We start from the raw sequence: 22,032 nt of genomic DNA on the forward strand, positions 1-22,032 counted from the left end.
CGTGTGCTGAGAACCAATCGAGAGATAGATAAAAGTTTTTTCTGTGCGCTGAAGCCATGAAGTTTAGATATATATGGATTCCCTCTTTTCTTGAGGGGAAGTGGGTTTTAGTGACCATATGCACTGTGAAGTTAATAATCAATTTGGTGGATGAAAGGAAAATAAGACAATTAAATGTAATGATGTACCTTCTATGCACTGTAGTTTTTGAAATGCACCATCCCCTTCACCTCAGCTCAAATAAATATATTTCACTTAACCTTAAAGTGAGTGTGTGTTTAGATATATATATTTATATAGAAAAAAAGTACATTGACGTCTAACTTTGCAAATGTTATTAAGAAAATAAGTCTTATTTATTCATTCTTTACTTCAAAGTCATTAAGGAGACTTTTTTTTTAGCGATGGATAGAAAGTGGATCATTATACTCCGATAAACGCTCTTTGTCCCATAGGTCTCTTCTTTAGACGTTATGAAAGTCTGTCACTGAAAATAGTTCTTTTCAATTATTCTGGAGAAAAAAAAAGTATCCTGAACAGTGTTCATTGTGCTTATGCTGTTGTTGTAGATTCCCAGACCATTGTGGTTGAACTGTTTGAACTCGCAGCCTCTCCTGGAGGCTGGGAAGAAAGACAAAAACGTTCCAGTGGATGGATAGAAATATGACAGTCTTTGAACCAAAAGTGTAGAAGAAGACCCCATGGACGTCAGCTACAAAAATATATGCAAATAGACAGATGGAAATCAGATTCTCACCGTGCTGTTCTCTAAATATGTTGCTGTGGTGTAATTTCACACCCTGGTTGAAGAAATTGGTTCAAAAATAACTCGGAATCCATTTTTGGTTGGCATGACATTTTTTGAATTTCCAAAGGAATCCACACTCACACCCATCGTCACTGAGAAGGGCTTCATCCAGTAGTGGAGCTTTCTGTTTATTCTGGTTAATAGGTGTACCACAAAAAAAGCCAAAGAGGTGTGAGAAAAGAGGAGACAGTAGATCAATCAAACAAATATGAGCCAGATAGATGACTTAATCCTGTGGATTGGTAGCAGGGGGAAAAGACGGTTCTATGTTTTCACAGGAACCAAAGTTTCCAGCGAGCATGCTTCTTGGAGTCAGCTTTGGACTTTCGTTTCGGAGTGGAGGTGAAGGCCTCCTGGGGGTAAGGCAGGGAGGCGAAATGGACATCCTCTGTTGGGCAGAGCCTTTTCATCAGTGGCTGCAGTTTGTCCTCCTGCTGTTTGAAGTCCAGCTCCACACTACACCAAAGAAACAGACAGAAACAATATGTTTATAATGACATTAGGAAAAACAAGACCAGATGGTCTTGTTAGTCCAGCTCATTTTCCATCCATCCACCCATCCATCCGTCTTCTACCGCTTTATCCTCCACATGAGGGTCGTGGGGGTCACTGATTCCAATCCCAGCTGACATAGGGCGACGTGTTAATCAAAGCTACAACTGCATGTACACCCTCATTCAGGACTAAAGATGGCCTGGGCGTTCTGAGCATGTGCAACAGTTCCCATCCCTGGCTTAATCCCAGAAATAACAGCTGTAGCCAGTACACAAAAGAATTGCAGAGACTGATTTCAGGTAAAGAAAAATATATTTTTAGATTAAAGAATTGTACTTGACATGCTGACAATTAGCCTCATGCTGAACTGTTAACCGCTAAGTGGCAAAATGCCTCCTTGCGTGGCGGGGGTGGACACACTTCATTTAATAGGTTGTCTCCCAATTAGTGTTTGAATACTGGGACAAGGACACTAGTCCAATTGAGCAGCTGAATTGTGCTATAACTGAAGCTTGACTTGCATGGCAGCCTTCAGAGAGAGATGCACTCGGTTCAAACACTAACAACAGCGTGCAGGCACTGATAGGGTCTTATTTCCATGTGATACTAAATAACATATTTTGTTGTATTGCAATAGAGACTCTGCATAATTTCCCCCCCGATTTTCCACTGCACGTGTTAATTCTCTGTTTGTGTCTGCTGTTAATGAACACCAGACACTATTTTCATGAATTACATTCTGGCCCACAAAGAAATAATCCGCCATGCCCGTGTCAGTAGGAGTTTTATTGTGAAACACTAACAAAAATGATGAGAATGAGTGCAATAACTATCTGTCTTATACACAGCAATGGGTTGAATAAATGCTGTGTGAATTATAGTGAGTTTATCACATTGTGATGTTAAAGTACCTCATTTCATGTTTTGCCTCCTTAGTTTTTATTCCTCACCTGAATATTTCATGAATACTGCCTTCTATACGATCCATTTTTCGCCGTGTGCTGACACCACTCAGGTTTCCTTCACCTTCATGCTTTTTTTCCCCCCAATCTTGGCATGTGTTGACCGTTACATTTGCCCTCTAACCATATTACATGTCTACTCAGTGTTCGATTCTCACTTGACCCCTGAACATCTGTCACGGCGCTGCTCAGCTTGTCAAACTGACCTATATTACATGCTTGCTTCATCCTTATTTCCAAGTCAGATTTCCTGATTTATTCTGTTTTTGCTTGCATCTGGCTGCCCACTTTGGCAGTTGCTGCTGCGTTTTGTTTTTAGTTATTTTTTGCATTGTTATTGTAATTCTCAAAGCACGAAGAGTCTCTAACCGCTGGAGAAGATCACATGCTTTACCTGGGTATTTGATGAGAGCCTTTTTTAGGATTTTAGTGTGTGTCTGATGCCTTTGATCTCTTCACAATGTTACAACATCACCAAAGGTACTACAAAGCAGAGAGATTACATTTTTGATTTTTTTTTTTTGTGCACATACAAAGCCACACTGAGTCTTCCCCTCTCAGTGTGCTCTACCTTTCCCCAGGGCACTAGGGGATTTATCTGGACCAGCCATCATTGTAATCCCACGCCCGCGCACATCTGACTACTAGGTGCTGCTGAGTGAAACTCGGGATTACAGCCTCTGCTGTGGTTAAGAGTGGAGAACTTTAATCTGCTAAAGCTTTCTCCAGCCACCAGCCAGATTTGGGTGTGTGGGCATTTTTACAGACAGACTTACATAATGGCATCAGGATCCACCTCATGAATCCTGCAGTTGGTCGATTTAGATGTTGTCTTTTAGCGCTGTGAGAGATTATGTAGTGTCAAGGTGAGAGAGGCAGGCGGCTGCCTGCTCTGATGGAAATGCAAAGCATCTGCGAATATTATGTTCAAAGTCTATCTTGCTTTTTTGTTTTGTTTTTTAATCTACATCAAATAGAAATCTATTAAAAAAGAAAGAAGCTGCTGGCTGGGTGTTTATAATGATTAGTATTCCAGGCAAGCTGTAAGCACAGATCATCCTGTCTGCTGCGTCTCAAGGCACAGCCAAATAATAGTCTCCTGAAGCTAAGACGGTCTCAAATAAGGTGTTGCTGTAAAATGTGACAGCTTTATGCAGTGATCGTTTTGGCATTGATTAGAATAGCAGAGCTAAATGTGGCTGTTTGACAGTGACGGTGGAATAAATGTTTGGTGCTGAAGCAGATGCTCAGCACTTTGCATTTGTTTGACTCAGGCCTTCAAATGAGGCCAAGAACACTGCAGCTTTTAGTCACCAGCTGTTAATTATGCTTGTGTGAATCTACTTTGAAAATTGTGTGATGTCAGTTCTTTTTATGTGCATGCATCGCAACATGGATACCTGACTTAACCCCAGGGATTCCACTGAATGCGTATTGAGGTACGTCTGCATCTGCTCTATCCGTCAACAACCACCAGATAAGTTCACAGCTCCGTCCAGGAAAGCTGAAGGAATCCCTGTCTCGCGGCTCAAAAGCTCAAATTTTGAGCCATCTATAAGTCTATATGTACTGTAAACACAAAGAAACATGTTACATATTCACCGAACAAGAAGGGAGTGCTGGATTTGCATTGTTGTTGATGTAGTTAAGTGAAATACCATATGGTGTTTACACTGGGGCTTGAAAATAAACGCATTCATTTTGTATCTGTATTTAACTTTGGGTCCTGCACTTGCTAAATTCAGCTGAATTGAAGCGCTGTGTTCCGTCGTCTGTGTACTGCCGGAGAAATGACACAGCTAGTAAATGACGTAAATGTAGGCAGCTGAAGCTGACACATTGACTAAAGCGGACGTAAATTAAAAGTGATGCAGTGGAATCCTGGTTTAAACCTCTTGGGAATACTGGGACTAACGGATAGTTCTGGCTAGGTGTCGTGGTTTTCCACTTTGTTGGAGGAGGCCAACCTGGAAGTAAAAGAAAATACCACATAGCTGCCAGACCCTTGCTGAAAGATGTCTGCTGGAAGTTAATGGGAAAATGACCCTCCCTTCCGTTTCTCACTTCCTTATACATTTTCCTGAGGAGTTGATGCTCTCAATTTACGATTTTCAGTTCTTCTCGAATATCAGATTATGTCAATTTTGTAAATTATGTTTCCATTCGTAGGAAACTAGACAATAAAGCATGGCACATTTGAATGGACGCTGGTTGGTTTAGGTCCTATTCGTTCACGGTTGGCCAGGTGAGCGTTACTATGCGTGTAGCTCCGTGTGCAGTAAATGTTTTATTTCATATCTTGAAAGTAAAGGGTTTTTAACATTTTGACTACTGAGCCAGTGCCTGAACTTGGAATAATTTGGTAAATTGTTGACTTAGTTTTTCCTTTTTGCTGTTTATGAGTGTTTATTCCTTCCAAAAGCCCCGATGGGCAAAAGGAACACCAGCAGTGCTCCATTCATCATTTCTTGTGTTTTCTACTTCTTTGATTCTTCTATCATTATTACAACAGAAACATGTCTGGGCTGCATTTAAAGATGATGGTCATGTACTGCTAATCCTTTAGCTGACTCAAATTGATCAATTGCTTGTTACCTTGCAAATTCACATTTCTAAATCTTCAAATTTGTTCGTAGATTTCGTCAATGTGTTTGAAGCTGAAAAAGGCTGTGACTAAAAAGGCAACAATGCATCATTTGCAATTCTGTTTGGTTTTCCACAAGTCAGAGAAACTCTGCAGGCCTTGTTCCAAACACATTCCTTGCACATGGAATGTCTGCAGTCTGTGTGACTGCAGACATTAACTGCAGAATTACTTTTTATTGCATGGGCCAAGACATTTGTTCCGAGGTTTCTTGTTCAGCTCAATAAAATCTGCTGAATTCAATATTTTCTTTATCAACCCAAAAAAACAGTAAACTAATTCATAATTTGATGTCCTTCCACTTGGACATAATGCAGCTCTCCTTGCTCAAACTACTCAGAACTCTGTCTGCCTTACAGCTGGGTCTAAAAGTTAGCAGCCAGGATTGTAGCATGTTGTGTTTTCTTACACTGGTCTCAAGTTGAATTCATTTCAACACTTCAAATCTAATTTGTATTAGCTACACTACAGAAAACAGCTGGAGCCCTTCCTATCAGTCTGCTAATAACAATCTGATTTTTTGAAGGTTAATTTTGATTTTTTTTTGGTCAGATTTGACCTGAAAATAGTCTCAAATCAATTTCACATTCCTTTTAGAAACCTTCTGCTATAAAGATGCTTTTGTCTTTATCTGCTGTAAGGATAGGTCACACTAAATATGTGACATTTTAACATGTAGAAGCTGTCTTAAATATGTGATTGAGAAATCATTATACTGTATGGTCATTTTAGCATAAAACCAATCGAAAATAATACATCTAGTGGCAGCTTAAGACCTCTTTTTTGATTTCTATTCTTTTGGCCAGGCCCACGAGAGTCGAGGAACTATTTGTGTGTACACAGCTTGCAGGCTCATGATGTATAATGAGGTTGTGACGTCCTCTGAAATCAAACTCAAGCTCACATTATTAAACAGACTTCACTTGCTGCAAAATTAACAGGCTCTTGCACTTCAAATAATTTTAGGAAGGCGGCATCAAAGGCTTCTGTGATCTATGGCTGTGTTCGTCAGGGTGTAATGAATGTGCGCTGGTGTCATTGCTGGCTATTTCACTGTGTGCTATTTCACCCTTTTCAAAAAAAAGAGAGAGAAAATAATGAAGTCTCTTGTTCAAAGAGACTTGTAGGGGCATCTTTGTGAAAGTCTATTCCATTTTGAGTGAGATGTAACTTACACACACGTTTGAGCAGCACTCGCCGTAAGGACATAATGAATCCCATAGCCCCTTATCCTAAGCATCACAACCTAACCCAATCTTAACCCTAAAACTTAACCCTGAAAAATGCCATTTAATGGGTGACGGTGAGAACCAGTAAAATTGTCCTTGCTTTCTAAAATGTCCTTGCTCCCTATGGTTTATACGTTTTTTGGTTCTCACAAAGATACCCATAAAAGAACGGACATGCACATACACGCTGATTTTTCCTGCCCTCCAGTGCAAGCCTGTAACACTGCAGCGACTGTTGCTGTGCATTCTTTGCCACTGATTATTGCCCTGCTTGGACTCGCAGCCATTCAACCACATTAAAAAAACTATTATTTTTATTGGTACAATCATTAGACGCATTTTGAATTCATGCTCTGAGATAATACTGCGCAGTAAAAGAGGTGCATTGATGTTCACAGTATTTGTGCAGCAGTCTCTACTTTGTCGGTTTGTGTGTGTGTTCCTCAGCTGGCCTACTATAAATCTGCTTTTATTTATTTATTTATTTATTTATTTTTTCTGCCTGTTTGTCTTGTCCCAAACTTAACTTTGTGTCTTCTTCGTGCATAGGGTTAGGGTTAAATCTGGAAATACTATCACACTCTTCCTGGCAACAGTCTGTTAATGAGAATTACGATGAACTATCATCACTGTCATACCTTTAATTATCATAATATAGAGTCTGTCTCAGTTTTGTGGTGTTTTTAATTCAGCTGTAGATCCTGATTTTGAGTATACTTCCGTGTCTGAGACCAGAGATTAACCTGCATGTCTGGGATTAATCATCACAGTATTTAGAACTTAAAGGGTTCCCCAATTCCCTTTAAATTTGCCCACCGACCTTAATTACTGCAAGGCAATCCTATGATTTTCCGTCTTGTTCAACACATTTCTCTACTTTCTCACACTCTTCTGAATGTACAGTATGCAGAACCCGGTGAGTTGTGAAGCTCAGAACACAACATTCTGTTAGCTGCTGGTTTTAGTTTCTGTCATATCACAGACAAACAGCTCATCTTTGAGAGATGCTCAAATGGCCTTTCAATGAAATGATGTATTAGTTTGTACTCAGTTATCATCAGCATCTCTTTATGGAACTCTCATGGGCTCTGCTGCAAGGCTCCACATGATTATTCTTTTATAAAAGTCAAAGGTGAAGTGTTGTTGGCATCCTTCCCCAGCTGCCTCTTTGCTCACACTTTACTAATTCTTGCTCTCTCTTTCTCTCTGTCTCTCTTGTATCATATCATATTCCTGCTCTTCAAAATGTGTGTACAAATAAAGAGAGGAACTTATCGCCTCTCAACACTACGTCTAATACCTCTATGGTCATACACTCCTCTCACATTCCCCTTTGTCACACCTGAGAGTCTTTATCACTTGTTCCACTCTCCCCCGTTTTCACATTCTTGCCCGGCCGACGCTTTTGTGCTCCATTATCTTCTTCTGGTGTGTGAATGTGCTCTTCCTGTCTGTCCATACTGTCCTCCCATCACTGCCTGTCCTACAGAGAATCCCTCTTGTAACTATGGTAACCAGTGTGCCACTGTGATGGGAAAAAAAAAAAACGCTTTTACAAAAAGAGATATCTTGCCCCGTGCGGCAGGACAGCTTTCCTTCCTCAATAATTTCCATATGTTCTAACATAATGGAGTCTTTAGCGTGTGGCATGGCCTAATTGATTTTCACAGCCTCGCACAGGAGATTGGAGAGTTTTCCTTTTAAATAACCATTCCTGTTTCGATTCGCACAAAACACAGTTTTCAATGATCATCTGTTGGTCCTTGTGTTTCAGTTAATGGTACGACATGCAAGCTAATGACAAAATTGAACTGACGGGAAGTCACTGCAGTCCATTGTGAGCAGAAGCACCCAGTGGTGGGGACCTCCTCAATCGACGTCCTTAATCACAATGGCTCTAATCTATCTCCCTGTTTGATCAGCACATTAGCTGATATAAATTCAGTGTGAGGAAAATGAGATTACAGGGTTTCTGCGTCTTGAGGCATCATGGCTTAATGCCCGTGGTCCTGAAATAAGTGGAATGAAATGCAAATCCTCAACCTTTCTGCATTTCTCTGTCTGTCTCATTTTCTCCCTTCCCTGCCTCTGCCTGTGTTCGTTTCTCATGCTTATTTGCTGACTCCTTTCCCTTTTTTTTTTTCCCTCCATTCCTCCTCTGTCTACCTTTCTCAGTCACCAATATTACATCACCTGGCACAATGGAAGGAATTGCAATAATCTTTCCATCCCTTTTTCTCCTATTCTGTTTCAATGTTGTGCACGTAATATCCGGTATTGAAATCCCCATATTCATTTCAAGACACCCTTAGCTGTTAGGGGGGAGAGATGACATATTCCAGACAAACAGTGAAATAGAGAGCAAGTAACTGAGGGAGGATAAAAGGCAGCCGATCAAATACAGGGTGGTTCAAAACAAAAAATTGCAACCAGACGTGGACGAGAGGCTACAGAAGATTCTGTATTCTTTTTGAAGTCCATGCCTGGAGAGTACAGCACCGTATTGATCTTGGGCTGTTGTTATGCTGAGGATGGGCTCTGAGGATGAGATGATGCCATATACTCTTGGACAAATTGAATATGCGGAAGAGGACAGTGGTGCATTACAAATGATTTATGTACCTATGTGTTCTCTCTAGCCTCGATACCATCCTTATCATAAGTACAAGAGTCAGTGTTTTTGTCCCAGACACACATTTCTAAACAAAAAATAGAAAAATAAAAATGTAAAAAATACATTAAAAATAGATATTAAAGACAGCTGCTCATCCCATGTATCCTGCATGATCCTTCATAGCACTGTTTTCCGCATTCATCCTCCTCCAGAGAGGTTGTTTTCATGGAGATCTAAGTAATTAGATTGTCACTTAATCCCCCTGCCTGTGTGAATACAACTGCTATATTTGATTCTGTGTCCCATCAACACAATTCACCATGCTGAGTGAGTCTCTTAAAGGAGAACTCAGGTCAATTTAACAGATCTCAAACATGTCATTTAGGAATTTCTGCCCTTTCATCAAGGGGAAACCCTGCCAGGCGCCTGTGAGGTTTGTCAGAGAAGGAGCATTCTGTTTTCTATTCAGGTTCTGTTTTTCCTGCTCTTCCTCCGCAGATGAAGCATTTCAGTCGATTGTTGCATTTCTTGGAAGAAAAATGTGACGTTTTGAGATTAACCCTTTTATGACCATCAAGATAATAAGGCTGCCTGGATTTATTTTTGATTGTATGGCTGTGGAGTTGTCAGAAAATGTTCTATGAGTGAGTGCTTCTGCTCTTTTCTGCTGATTTTCCCAAGATAACTTTCACTTTCGAAATCTGGCAGTTATTCAACCATTTAGGAATGAGCTGACGTCACAAAAGTCTGACTCGCTGGTGAATCTTGTCTGTGACTGGATGGAGGAAGTCCTGAGGTTCTACCATAAGTATATGGCTCTATTTCTCTGCTTTTCGGTATCCATCCATTCGTCTTTTACGGCTTTAACCTCCACTTGAGGTTCATGCGGGGTGCTGTGCCAATCTCAGCTGGCAGAGGGTGAAAGGCAGGGTCACACCCTGGACAGATCGCCAGTCCATAGTTTTTGAGTTTTCTAGATATCACAAACTGTCTCAGAGTTATGTAATGAGAAGTATGCATCAAAGGGATTTTGCAGCTGTTTAAAGATGGTTGTCATGATCAGCACCAACGAAGGGCCAAATCTGAAATAACTTAAACTCTGGAGGCCGTGTCAGTCAGCAAAGTGTGAAAAAGATGTCTCACTCATGTTTTTGTGGTCCTCCTCAGTCTAAGTACACGTGATGTTGACTTCAGCACTCATTGGATTGGACATTTAATTTCCATATTCAGTTGATATAAGTGTATTTTCAGTTTCAAGTGGCTCATATTGAAATGTCATTACAGAGTAAAACCTTGGAATATAATTATGAATACAACTGAAATGTGTCACTGCAGTTTTTGCTCACAGGAGCAGAGGGATGGTTAGTGAAGGCCTCTTTAGTCTGCACAGCAGGACAAGCACAGCTGGTTGTTACTCTGGCAGGTTGAGTGTTGATGGAGGATAGGCAAGCCAGAGGGAGCAAGGCCCTCTCCTCTGCAGGACCAAAGCACACAGAGCCAGCATTAAACATGGTCGTAACTAATTTATGATACAAGTCGAACTCCCAACTCAGCAGTCTGCCCTCATCCATCCTTTTAGCCTGCACCCAGCCAAAAGTCTCTTTAATTCCCCTAAGCCATTTTGTGCCGGTTCCTGTGTCTGTCATGTCATGTGCAATAACTCCACCTCACCTCATCTTGTTGACACTGAATAGTTGTAAATGCTACCATCCTTGTGTCCACCCTGTGGTCATGCAGGGGGCCTTGTAGCGATTTAAACTCACTCAGTCGATGATGCGAAGTACGTTCTTTGCCTTAAACATCAGATGAAACCTTCGTTTTTAGGAGTCCACTGAAGTTTCTCCAGAGGCTTATCGGTTATTTAGAGCCATAGATATAGAAATGATTTAAAAGGCTCTCCACAGGCAAAATGGTGACTGAATGGAAGAGCTGTGCCCAGTAAAAACTGTTTTATTCATTGCCTTTCACCCTCTTACTCTTTATATCTTTTTCATGTTTCTCATTATTTTCATCCTCAGTTGGTTTTGACCGTAGGAACCGAATCTTTCGTATGCCAACATAGAGAATTTGATATGCATCCACACATGCACGTGTGTGACAGAGGTGTCAGCACCACAAACTATGAATGGTTGAGTGGATGCCACACATTTAAAAAAAATAAATAATTTGTTTTATAATCAATGTAAGGATTTTTAACCATGGTGTCATTATGGTGCTGTTGATGGTAATGTCAATCAGTTGGTAAATGTCTGACTGACTACTGGGTGGTTTGCTATTAATGTTTCCAGAGGATGCTCATGGTAATGGCTGGGTTTGATTTGAAGTTCAGTGTGAATTACCCATCAATACTAATATAGTAAACAAATGTGCAACAAATGTTCACAATCATTTTCTAATGACTTGCAATATCCTAACTTGTATCTTCACTTATGGCTAACGATCTGCAATGTGATTACCAGCCTATATTAAAATGGTGACCATGGTAGACATTATACCTGCTGTGAGCATAATAGTATCCCAAATTTTAGCACAAAGCCCCTTCATTTTTTATGATTGTCGGTGACTTATTTTGTCTCTCAGGGCGCTTTCACACCTATAGTTTGATTGCTTTAGTCCGCACCGGTCAGTTTACCAACACCCGATTTCCACAAGGTGCGTCACTGACGTGGAACGTAAGCGCCGCGTTCACCGGAGCTGATCGTCTCATCTCATACACATAATGCATTAAACTATATCATTTCGTCCAATTCGGTTTGGTTGCTTTCACACTTGAGGAACCGTACCAAAGTAGGGCAGATAAAGTGGTCCGAGACTACCCCTTCAGGCAGGTCTCGGACCGGTTGATTTGGTGCGCACCAAAGTACCGAGATTACACCTACCCAAACGAACCGAACCAAGGGGCCAAACACGATTGGTGCCTGCCAAATGCTGTAGGTGTGAAAGCTTAGAAAGCCTTAGATACTCAAAAATGTTAGACTATGTATCACAAGTTCAAGGAGCAGGACTCGGTTCTTTTTTTTAAAACTTAATAAGCTATTGGAACAAATTTAAGTTCTTCGGCTAATCTGTGTAACTGTTGTGAACTATTGTAACTATTATTACACACACACACATACTGTGCCTTTGTAAGAAGATGACTATATACTCAAGAAAACTAATGACTCTGGACTGGTTGCCTACTAATTGGAACTGAATTTGCAAGTATGCAGAGGCTCATTTGGCTTGGCAACAGCACACAGTGCTGATATTTCACAATGTCTGGATGGTAATTAATTTCACCTTTTGTTGCCCTATTCTCACCCACTTCACAGAACGTATCCTCTACTTTTCAACCGTGTGCCCCTTTGCCTCCCAGTCTCCCTAACCCTGTATCTGTTTAGATCCCTCAGTGAATGAAAGGATATGAAGTGACAGAGGAGACTGAAAAAGATGTCGATTCAAATAAAAAAAAAAAGGGAAAAATAAGAGACCTTGTGATGTGTAAATGTCACAAATCTCCATGTGGTCATTAACAGTGTCCATATTAATCTTACATCCCCTGCCCAGCACTGCATCTCTACAGTGCCTTTTTTTAACGAGCTCTTTCTCCCTTTAGAGAAGAGAGGACACACTCGGATCATCGTGTCTTTGAAGAGTAATGGTTACTAACCTGTAAATAATGCATGCGCTGTTCCGGCATGTGTCACAGTTGGCCGTGTCCTGTCCAGTTCGATAGGAGAGTCTGTGGGGGAGATAAGAGTCATGAATGAGTAATCACAGGACTTGTTAAGCTGCTTCCTCACACCTTTTGTTCTCATCGTGTTTGTCATCCCTCGTTAGTGGGACCACAGTAAATGAGGGTGATGAGGAGTCGCACTGCCCTCCTGTGTGGCCTGTGTCTGGCTGTCAGGGCAGAAAGAGCACATTGTCGACCATTAGCTGTGGTTGACTGATTGAAGGTCAGATAAGTCAAAGTGGTACACACGATGAGTTTCTTAGCCGCGCTGAAATTAAGTTTTCATTAAGGGTTTTATACAGATTTTCCCATGACATAAGAATATCTAATTTTATAAGAAAAGCAAGAACAAAGGTCTTAAACAGACTTGGAAATAGCTTATTTAATATGGATGGCAATGTAAAACTCAGAGGCCTTTATCTTGAAATTCAACTTGAAAATGCAGAAACTCCTTTTTGCTTCAACATTTGCTATTATTAATTTAGGAGGAGAACTGTTAAACTAATCAATAAAGCACACAAATTAATGTCAACACCAAGGATTTTGCATGTTTGCGTCAGTTATATTGTCCTTATCAGTAAGACCAGCTCCCTCCACTTTCACAAACACCAATCCTTAATTGCAACACTTTATGAGTCCATTTGTTCTGGACAATATTGTAAGGCATGAAGCATGAGTTATCTTCACTGTGAACAAGTTTTGTAACCAAACAGTGGTTTGGCTAGACATGGAGACAAAGCTGAAAATAATGTGCAGCAGGTTAGAGTGACTGAGGACAGAGATGGAAATGTATTAACAAGTGAAGTGTGTTGAGAAGATGGAAGGATGTATTTGAGGAGCTACAGAATGATGAAAGTGAGAGACGAGGACAGATGGAGGGGAGATAGTGCCTCAGGTAGTGCGGAGGATTAGTGAGGAGGAAGTGAGGGCACAGCTATGAAGGGGATGAATAGTGCAAAGGCAGTTGGTCAGGAGCTGGAAGTGGCAGAGCTGAAGATGCTGAGAGTTCCATTGGAGTCGACCAGGATGGACGGGAATACAAATGAGCATATTCAAGATACAGTTCAGGTTAAACGGTTTGGAAATAAAGTAAGATAGGCAATGCTTAGATGTTTTGGTTACATGCAGAAGAGGGATAGTGATTATAGTGGACAAAGGATGTTGAAGATGGAGCTGCCGGGCAGAAGGAAAAGAGGAAGACCACAGAGAAGGTTCATGGATGTTGTGAAGGAGGACCTTAGGGACAGTCGGTATAACAGAAGAAGACACAATGGTGGCAGATGATCCGCTGTGGCAACTCCGAAAAGAAGAAATCCAAAGAAGAAGATATTAGTTTGGGGGTGGTGTGTGGCATGTACTTGGAAAATGAATGGAGCCTGAAAACGTATAAAATCTGACACTTTTGTTTAGGGCAGCAGCTTTTCGGTGTTACACAGTCAGTAATTTCACTGTGATATTGATTCAACAGATCCACATTCAAACACATCAATACATTACATCCTATGTGTCCCTATATTGTTCTGTCACAGGTTGACTCTGAGTTAAAATATTGTCATGAATCAACTTCCCATTATAGATCTGTTTCTCCTGGGGCGGCTTCAGACCGTGTGCTGGCTCTGAATGGAACCATTTGCTGACATGCTTCAAAGACTCAATTGCTTTCTTATTGAATTAGAATGTGGCAATGTGCATATTGATTGACAGTAAGTGTTCCCCCCTATAATTAATGACATAACAAAGGATGCACTGTGGATTCACTTCACCAATGACATGGACATGACAGAAATCCTTTGTTGCTTGGTCTTTATGGTTATGGCCTGTTTTGCTGCATCAACACAAAGTAGTATAACCAGTACAGATGTCACTGTGTGACTGGTTATTATTATCCTTCATCAACAACTCTCCTTCACAGTCAAGCAGCTTAATGGAATCGCAGAGCAGTTACCAAATACACCCACATGCCTAAGTTTTAATATTACACTGTGTTATTTCATAATTGTCTAATTCAATTAGTCTCTGCATGATTAATTTACCACTTCACTGACTTAATTGTCAGTTTTGGTCTTATTTGTCAGGAATTTGAAGTATCTGATTTTGAGATTTCCTGTTGATGAAGGCAAAGGGTCTGTTCAGGCACTGTTTCCGGACAGATATGTTTCTGCTTCTGTTGACTTTTATAAATGAAATCCCATTCAATGCCATGTTGTTGAAAGAGAGATACCACAAAATATATTTTGCTTTTACTTGTTTTGTTTGCTCGGTTGTTTTTGTAGTTTTGTACAACTAACCCTTTGACAACCAGTTGCCGCCATAGATACGCCAGTGTGTGTACATGTATGTTAAAAGTCCGACTTTAATTGGACTAATTTTCTTCGGACAATACAGCAGCCACAAGAGCCACGCTCGAACTAATTAATATCATGCTTTACATGTACTGTATAGCAGGTTGGAAGCGTACAGAACCACATCACGACCCATCTCGCAGTTCGTTGTTTGTTTTTCTGTGACGTAAAAGGTCAACGGGAAAACTGATTCAATACATACTAGATTATAGAGAGATACAGCGCCACCTATGGAGGCAGACACGGACGTACACGGCCAATAAAACGATTTCCGCATGTATACTGGGACTCAGCAAGTCGTATTGCAACTCTATTAAACTCTGTTTAACACTGTGTTTCTTAATAGATCATGGCTGCAGAAGCTGCTTCATTTTTGTGCAAACTTAAACAGAACGTTTCTGTTTCTTCTTTGCAGTAGCAGAGACATTTTCAATTCTCTCTCCGGGACTCTTTTCATGCTGTCCATAAGGTGCAGCACCAATAAAAATTAAACCACTATCATAAATTTTCCCTCCTTATCTACTCTTTTCTGTGCACTGACAGTTACCTCAAATGTGCTGATATCAATATAGTTTAAAGCTGTAACAGGATGGGAATGGGACAGAATGCATATAGCGCAGTGATATGAGAAGGGGGTGACGGTCTGCACCCAGATGAGCTCGATGATTAACAGGTACATGAGGGGAAACTGGATCACAAGACTTGCCCTCAAGCATGTTTCACACAAAATGAGTGGGTTAGAAAATACAAAATGGAGCCCATAGAGACCAGTGACAATGTCACAGTGGTTGCTGTTTTGTATTTTTTACGTTTATCCCTCTCTCAAATGGTTGCTCAATTGATCACCTGCCAAAAAATTGTAAAAAAGTAAAGGTTCATGACAAACATTTATGGCTAATGGCTCGATAGCAGCTATAGTAATGGCTGAAAAATTAGTACGCACTGGAAATGATGCTGGAATTTATGTCACTGCCAGAAATGAAGCAGACAAAGAATTAAGAAATGAACACATTCACCCAGGTCTTGTCTTTCGAATGATGCCAGTTGGTGCTGAAGCCAATAAAAACCTACGTATTTCTTCAGTCATTTGAGTGAATGCCAGTTAAAAATAGTTCCATTTGTAATAGAAAAAAAAAAGCATTTAAACCCTGGTTTCACTGTTTTTGGGGTTGTTTTACCAGTGGGAATGGGATATTCGCTCTCTCTCACCCCCATGTTGTCTAAATTTTCCCCTTCCTATCCGTCATCCCTCTCCGCTATTCTATCTCATCTGCGTTAATGAGAGTAAATGAGTGAGCAGAGCTAATTTCGACAGGCCTCCCTGGGGAGAGGGAAGCCAAAATTGCTATTAACAGTATATTTATACACCCTCCCCCCTTTGTGCTACGAGTTGATCTTATCAAAGGTCTCTGTGTGGGTGGGAGTCCAAAGGCATAACAACATGCACACATGCCGTGTTAAAAGACAACTGAGAAACAAGTCCCCACAAGTGTGATTAATTGTGTGGGGTATGCCAGCACTGCCTGATGATACAGCAAAATGATCCAACAGCTTTGAGCTTTTTGTTGATGCAACCAATGACATACTCGAGAACTGCAATGGAGCCTTCACACTGTGTTGCATGCCCTGCATGGGCTGTGGTTGAGGGATGCGTGTATGTTTGTGTCACTGAATGTATGAAGTGTGGGAACATTAGGCAAGTGCTCTATACTTCTTTTCCCCCCCAGCAACTTGCTGAGAGCTGCTCATATAATCTGGAATCTAATAATGCCATAACCAAGGGAGGTATAGCCTCAGTCTCCTCGACACTCTCACGTATTTTCTTTCACACGCTTGATTTTATCACTGTTTTTCTTTTTAATAGTCTTACATTCTTGGGAAAAAATTAGTTTAGGGTGTTTTCATTTTTGAAGACCTGCTCAGTGTCAACAATGTGTTTTAAGCTCTTAAGTCTTTGTCAATTGTCAATACGTACAATATCCAGATTGTTTGTTGTTTGGTTTTCATGTGCATCAGACAACACAAATCCACAAAACTAAGTAACTGAATCTGAGACTGCTGAAAAATGCTCAATTTTATGGAAAGGGAATAAACGAATTCCTGGACCCGTCCTTTCATTAGATTTTCTCTAATCCTGCTGACAAATGAACAGACAAAGCTTCACAACCTCCTTGCCAAATGTAAGAAATAGCTCATTGACCAGTGGTTCTATCTACTTTGTTACTCTGTTAGTCATCTTTTGCACCATTTTTCCAAACATTTGTCTTCCTCGTGAATGCATGTCTTGTTTTACTTTCTGACCTATTGAAATGTGTTTCATATGCGGTTCTTCTTTCTTTTCTTTCTGAGCACGTTAGCCATGGAATTTCGACTTGCGTCACAGCAGCGTGTCATGAACCCGTGCAGAAGTGATGAATGCACACGCCGTTGCCTTTCATTTGTTGAAAAATGAATGTCATATAACATAGGCAGTTATACATCAGATGTAATTGCACTCACAATTCACCTATAGCCTGTGGGCACTTGTATTTGTTGTGTCAGTGACATTTATGTAAAGGGGGTTTGAAGCTAATGTACTGTGACTAAAGCAGCATTAGAATTTTTGCTTGGCTTGCCGCAAATCCAACTTTGGGAATTGGAAATATGCAAAGGAAGAGCATGCTTTGTTGAGAGAAGTAGAGCTTCAGTCGGGCTCAGATGGATTACAAAAAAGCATATGCTGCTCACTGACAAAAGAGGCTTCTGTAATTAATGTATGGAGGCACAATGAGATCGTTTCTTTATGTTTGCGACCAGATGGCACCTCTATACAGTCGTCATTCATTTTCATTTACTAACTCCACATCCTCCTCCTCCCCGTATCCCTCCACCATCACCCCCCACTCCACCTGCCACTTTAGACACATCTGATAAGCCAGATGTGTTTTGCGACTCTTATATAGCTGTCCGCGCTGCACCATGTGTGCTTACTTTCTCCACTCAACACACACTTTTATGAGTTTGGTGATAAAAAAGATTAAGGCTGCCTCGTGCAAGATTGAAAGAGGATAATTGCCTTTTTAGATGGTGTGTGACATCAGACTGATGTAAGATCTGTTCCCTGATCAGTCATCTGTTAATAACAGCATATTTTTGTCATATATTGAGATATTGAGAATAGCTTTGGAACACAAATATTTTACTTGTTTGCTCCTTTCTTATAAGCAATGTATATGTGCCATTCCCACTGGTGGCACACTGGATTGGTATGATGTTGATATAGATTGTCCCAGCCTGTACCTCGCCACCAACAGATTGGGATCTGAGTGGCAAGCTCCAGTAGTTCACTCAGCAAATTGGCCATTTTGTTTGCCTCACAACTTTGGATAGACAATCCTCTATTTCAGATGGTGAGATTCTATCTCCAGACCTTCTTGTATAGACTCAGTATCTATTGGATGGTAAATGACTTTTTCATAGGCCATGGCTTTTTTAAAGGCTTTTTTAAAGGCCTTGTACTTGCTAGATAAACATTATTTCATTCAGCCTGGATAAGGCAAATTGTTAAAGGTCTAGTTTAATCTTGAAGTCAATGAAGGACACATCACACGTTAGGATTCCCCTTCTCAACATAATTGTAATTTAAGTGGTGCATTTAAGAAATGTATTATAATATGACCATAATGTGTCATCAGTGATCAAGGAAATCAAGGTTATAATGAAATACTGGCTTTCACTGATTACCAGGCTATCCACAAAATAGATTTTCATTTGCAGATCACAAACTTATTTCATGTTTTTATTTGGTGTTTGGTCCGTTGCACAAGCCACCACCACCTACCCACTCGACACACAGTTTGGGTACGAGTGCAGCTTTTTATCTACATATTTTATATACATCACCTTTAATTAATAAAGATTTTAAAATTAACTTGCCATATTGAGTCAATTATGGCAATATATGCCTATTTTAATTCTCATTATAGTAAATATAAAAGAAACTACCTGCTGATTCCATCTGCATCAAGAAATTTCATCACCTTTTCATAGTACACAAACTCAGGTTTTCAATGACTGCTTTTGTTTCGTTTAAAAGAACATGTCTCATATATCCGAGTCCCTGGATAGTCGTTACATTCCATATGACAGGTCATCCGACCACTTGATTTCAGTGAGGTGATTTGTCAAAATATGTTTGGTGGCAGCTTCAGCTTTATCTGAAAGGGAATCATCATAAAAGCACACTCTGCTGTTGTAATAGCACTGCAGGGCACATCCACGTGAAAGACACATCCTCTCAGAGACATGCCACTGTCATCTCTTTCTGACAGTCTTTGGGTGGTTCAGTCAAGGCTCCACTGAGCGACTGTCACACATAGAAGATCTAGAAATAATGACACATCAAGAAGGTACTTTTCCTGTTCCTGCTGAATCATAAAAGTGCTCCGTCTGCTTGATGTTTCCCCTTTGTTTTTTTTGTTTTTTTTACCAGTGCAAACTGGGTACAGTTGAAATGCAAATTATTGTTATCAATAGTGACCTTACAGTATCAAACGGATTGGCCATCAGTTCTTTTTTTTTTTCTTTTGACTTCTCCCTCTGAATGGATCGCCACTGTGGATGATTTGTATTTCCTTCCTTATGTCATTATAAAATACTATGCTTCAGTTCTATATGTGAGAGTTCTGTATAAGTGCCACAGCAACCTCTGGCATCATGTTACATGGCATGTACTGTAAGGTGAGCACAATGAGTGATTTTATTTTAATGCACAATAGTGAATGAAAATCAGTACATCCCTGACATAAACCACTGGCTATAAGAAGACAATAAGATATCTTACCCCTCTCTGTGGGCCTCCCCCTTCTCCAGTTCCTGGATGACCCCGAGAAGCACCTTGATGGTCTCTTGGCTGGAGCTGATGAGATTTTCCATGGCCTGGAGCTGTGCTTTAACATCCCTGTCCTGGTTCATAGGCACTATTTGCTTACAGGTCTCCTGTGTTTGGTCGGGTTTTGCCCCACCAGGTTCACCACTTCCGCAGGGTGACAGAGGCTCTTCCATGGCCCTTAGAGGCCGAGCGGACAACTGTCCTGTGTGGCACTGTGCCTGTGTTGTACAGCCTCCACTGGAACGTGGGAGAGTCTCACTCTGCAGCCCGTTGAGCTGCAGGCCTTTCTTCCGTTTGCTCCGCACAGAGGGACTGTCCAGGCACTCCACCTGTGTAAGGGAGTTCCAGGCGATAGGGCCCGTAACCTTGGAGGCCCTGTCCGGCAGGGTTTGGGACGAGCCCTCCTCCAGATTCAGCAGTTGCCTCTTGGCAGAGCGGTCTCTATCAGCCTCCCTATGTTGTAATCCTGTCCTGGCTTTCGATGGGACACTGCAGAGCTGGTACTCTCCCTTTGCTCTGGCTCCACTTCCTCTCGATGTGTCTGCAAGGCAGTCTGTGTCTGCAGAGCAACTGAGCAGCATAGCATCAGAGCACAGGCCATCAGGTGCAGTGTGCTGCTCCACTGTGGCAATGCACTCATTAGTATGGAGCAGAGCCCTGGTCCTCCGGACTCCACTCCCCCCGCAAGCTCCCTCCTCCTCCGCCTCATCTAAACCCTGCCCAGCAGCCTTGGTCTGCTTCACCTCCATGACAAAACCGTTATTCTGACCTTTATATGTTTCCACAGCCGCCACGTCTTTAAAGGTGTGGCCTTTTTTGCGTTCAAACGGAAAGGTCTGATAGCGTTTCTTGAGGTCAGGGGACGTCTGCACACCTGTGCTCCTCGTGACGTTTGGGATGGATCTGCGGGCAGGGACAGTCATGTACTTGCGGTATGCCACTTTGTATGAGATCGGTTTTCCACCTTTCCCTGCTGCCTGCAGCTCCGCTTCCCTCTGCTCGTTCTGTGCCTCACATATATCCTTGAAACGCACTTGCAGGGCCTTGTTCCTCTTCCTCACCTGTCGACTGGCTTCCAGGGAATACTTCACCTCAAGTGCCAGCGAGGTGGAGGGCACCGGTGCTGCCTCCGAGTCAGACTCTGAGTTGGTGAGCATACATTTGCCGCCCTCTTTGCTCACCATGTTTCCTAAGAGGCATAGAGAAAAACAAAAGTTGTGTTAATCACAGGTAATGGGCAGCTTAAACATGGGCTGTTCCTTTAAAAACCATTCAACAAAACCACACATACTCCCTTAGCTATGGAGGAGGGGAGGAATAATTTGTTCATTAATATTTTAACAAAACATGATCAATATTTTATCAGGCACTTGTCATTATATGTGCTAAAAAGCAAATACAGATGTAATGTCATGAAAGTAAAATGTACTGTACATACATTTTTTTATACAATCACGATTTTGTTAAAAACTAAAGTTTCAGTACACCAGTGGATAAACCGAGGACAATGCTATAGGTCTGCAGGATTTGAACTCACAATTTTGGCCTTGTGATTTGGGATCACATTTCTTCCCTCAGCAAATATGAATATGACACCTGTTTATTTTCCATTTTCTAAATGAACAGAGAGAGAGGAAACGCTAATGAAAATGGGAACGAAATCTGCAAACAGACCAACCTTTGTCAGAGAACTGTAAAACAGCCCCCTAAGGAGAATCAGCTTAAGCAGAGACAACGAATTATCTCTCCTATGTTCCAGGTATGGCAGCAACATCCTAACTCTGTAGTTTGCCTTTGAGGCCCGACAGAAAAATTATTATTTTCCTGCCTGCTGATTAATAATAAGCAAGCCCTCCACATGCTCATATAGATGCTAAATCAGACGACTCTCTGTGTCAGCTTATCTGCGATGATTGCTCTCCGTCAACAGTGAATGACTTCCTGTTTCAAATCTATTTGTTAACGTAGCTGAAGGCCATACAATGGACATTTTGTTCCACTGTCATCGCAATTACATTATCACCCTAGCTCTGTATTAATTAATACTAACATGCCGTGTACATATTTCTCTATCTGCTATAAGATCTACTATTACAGTGTCATTAACAGACATTAATTGTCCCTTCTCCATAAGTGGAGAGCTGCTCTTCCTCCCTCTGCATGAGAAATATCCCAGAAATACCTCATGAGCATCCCCTAGAATAAGTTTTCCATGAGAGAAACTCATGTTAAAAACTTTGAAAGTCATTAAAGTTAAATGAACACCGTCATGATAAAGATTGGCCGCCCTCCCCTGAAAGGAACGAGTCATTTTCTGGTAATCTCTAAACACTGTCACGCAGTCTGAGAGCAG

General features: G+C 41.2%; 2 protein-coding genes across 2 annotated transcripts in view; one reads left to right on the forward strand and one right to left on the reverse strand.

Moving 5' to 3' along the window:
* dock1 (dedicator of cytokinesis 1) overlaps nt 1–22,032 on the forward strand; it is a 176,055-nt gene that overhangs the window by 76,604 nt on the left and 77,419 nt on the right. The gene's annotated exons all lie outside the window — the stretch shown is intronic.
* Nucleotides 1,081–20,863, reverse strand: insyn2a (inhibitory synaptic factor 2A; the record flags this gene model as incomplete). The annotated part of the gene is made up of 3 exons (XM_083903542.1): nt 1,081–1,264; nt 12,402–12,473; nt 19,632–20,863. The coding sequence occupies 3 exons, from the start codon at nt 20,861–20,863 to the stop codon at nt 1,081–1,083; spliced, it is 1,488 nt and encodes a 495-aa protein (XP_083759668.1).

Source organism: Microchirus variegatus (genome assembly GCF_963457635.1).
Source record: "Microchirus variegatus genome assembly, chromosome: 17".
NCBI lineage: Eukaryota > Metazoa > Chordata > Actinopteri > Pleuronectiformes > Soleidae > Microchirus > Microchirus variegatus.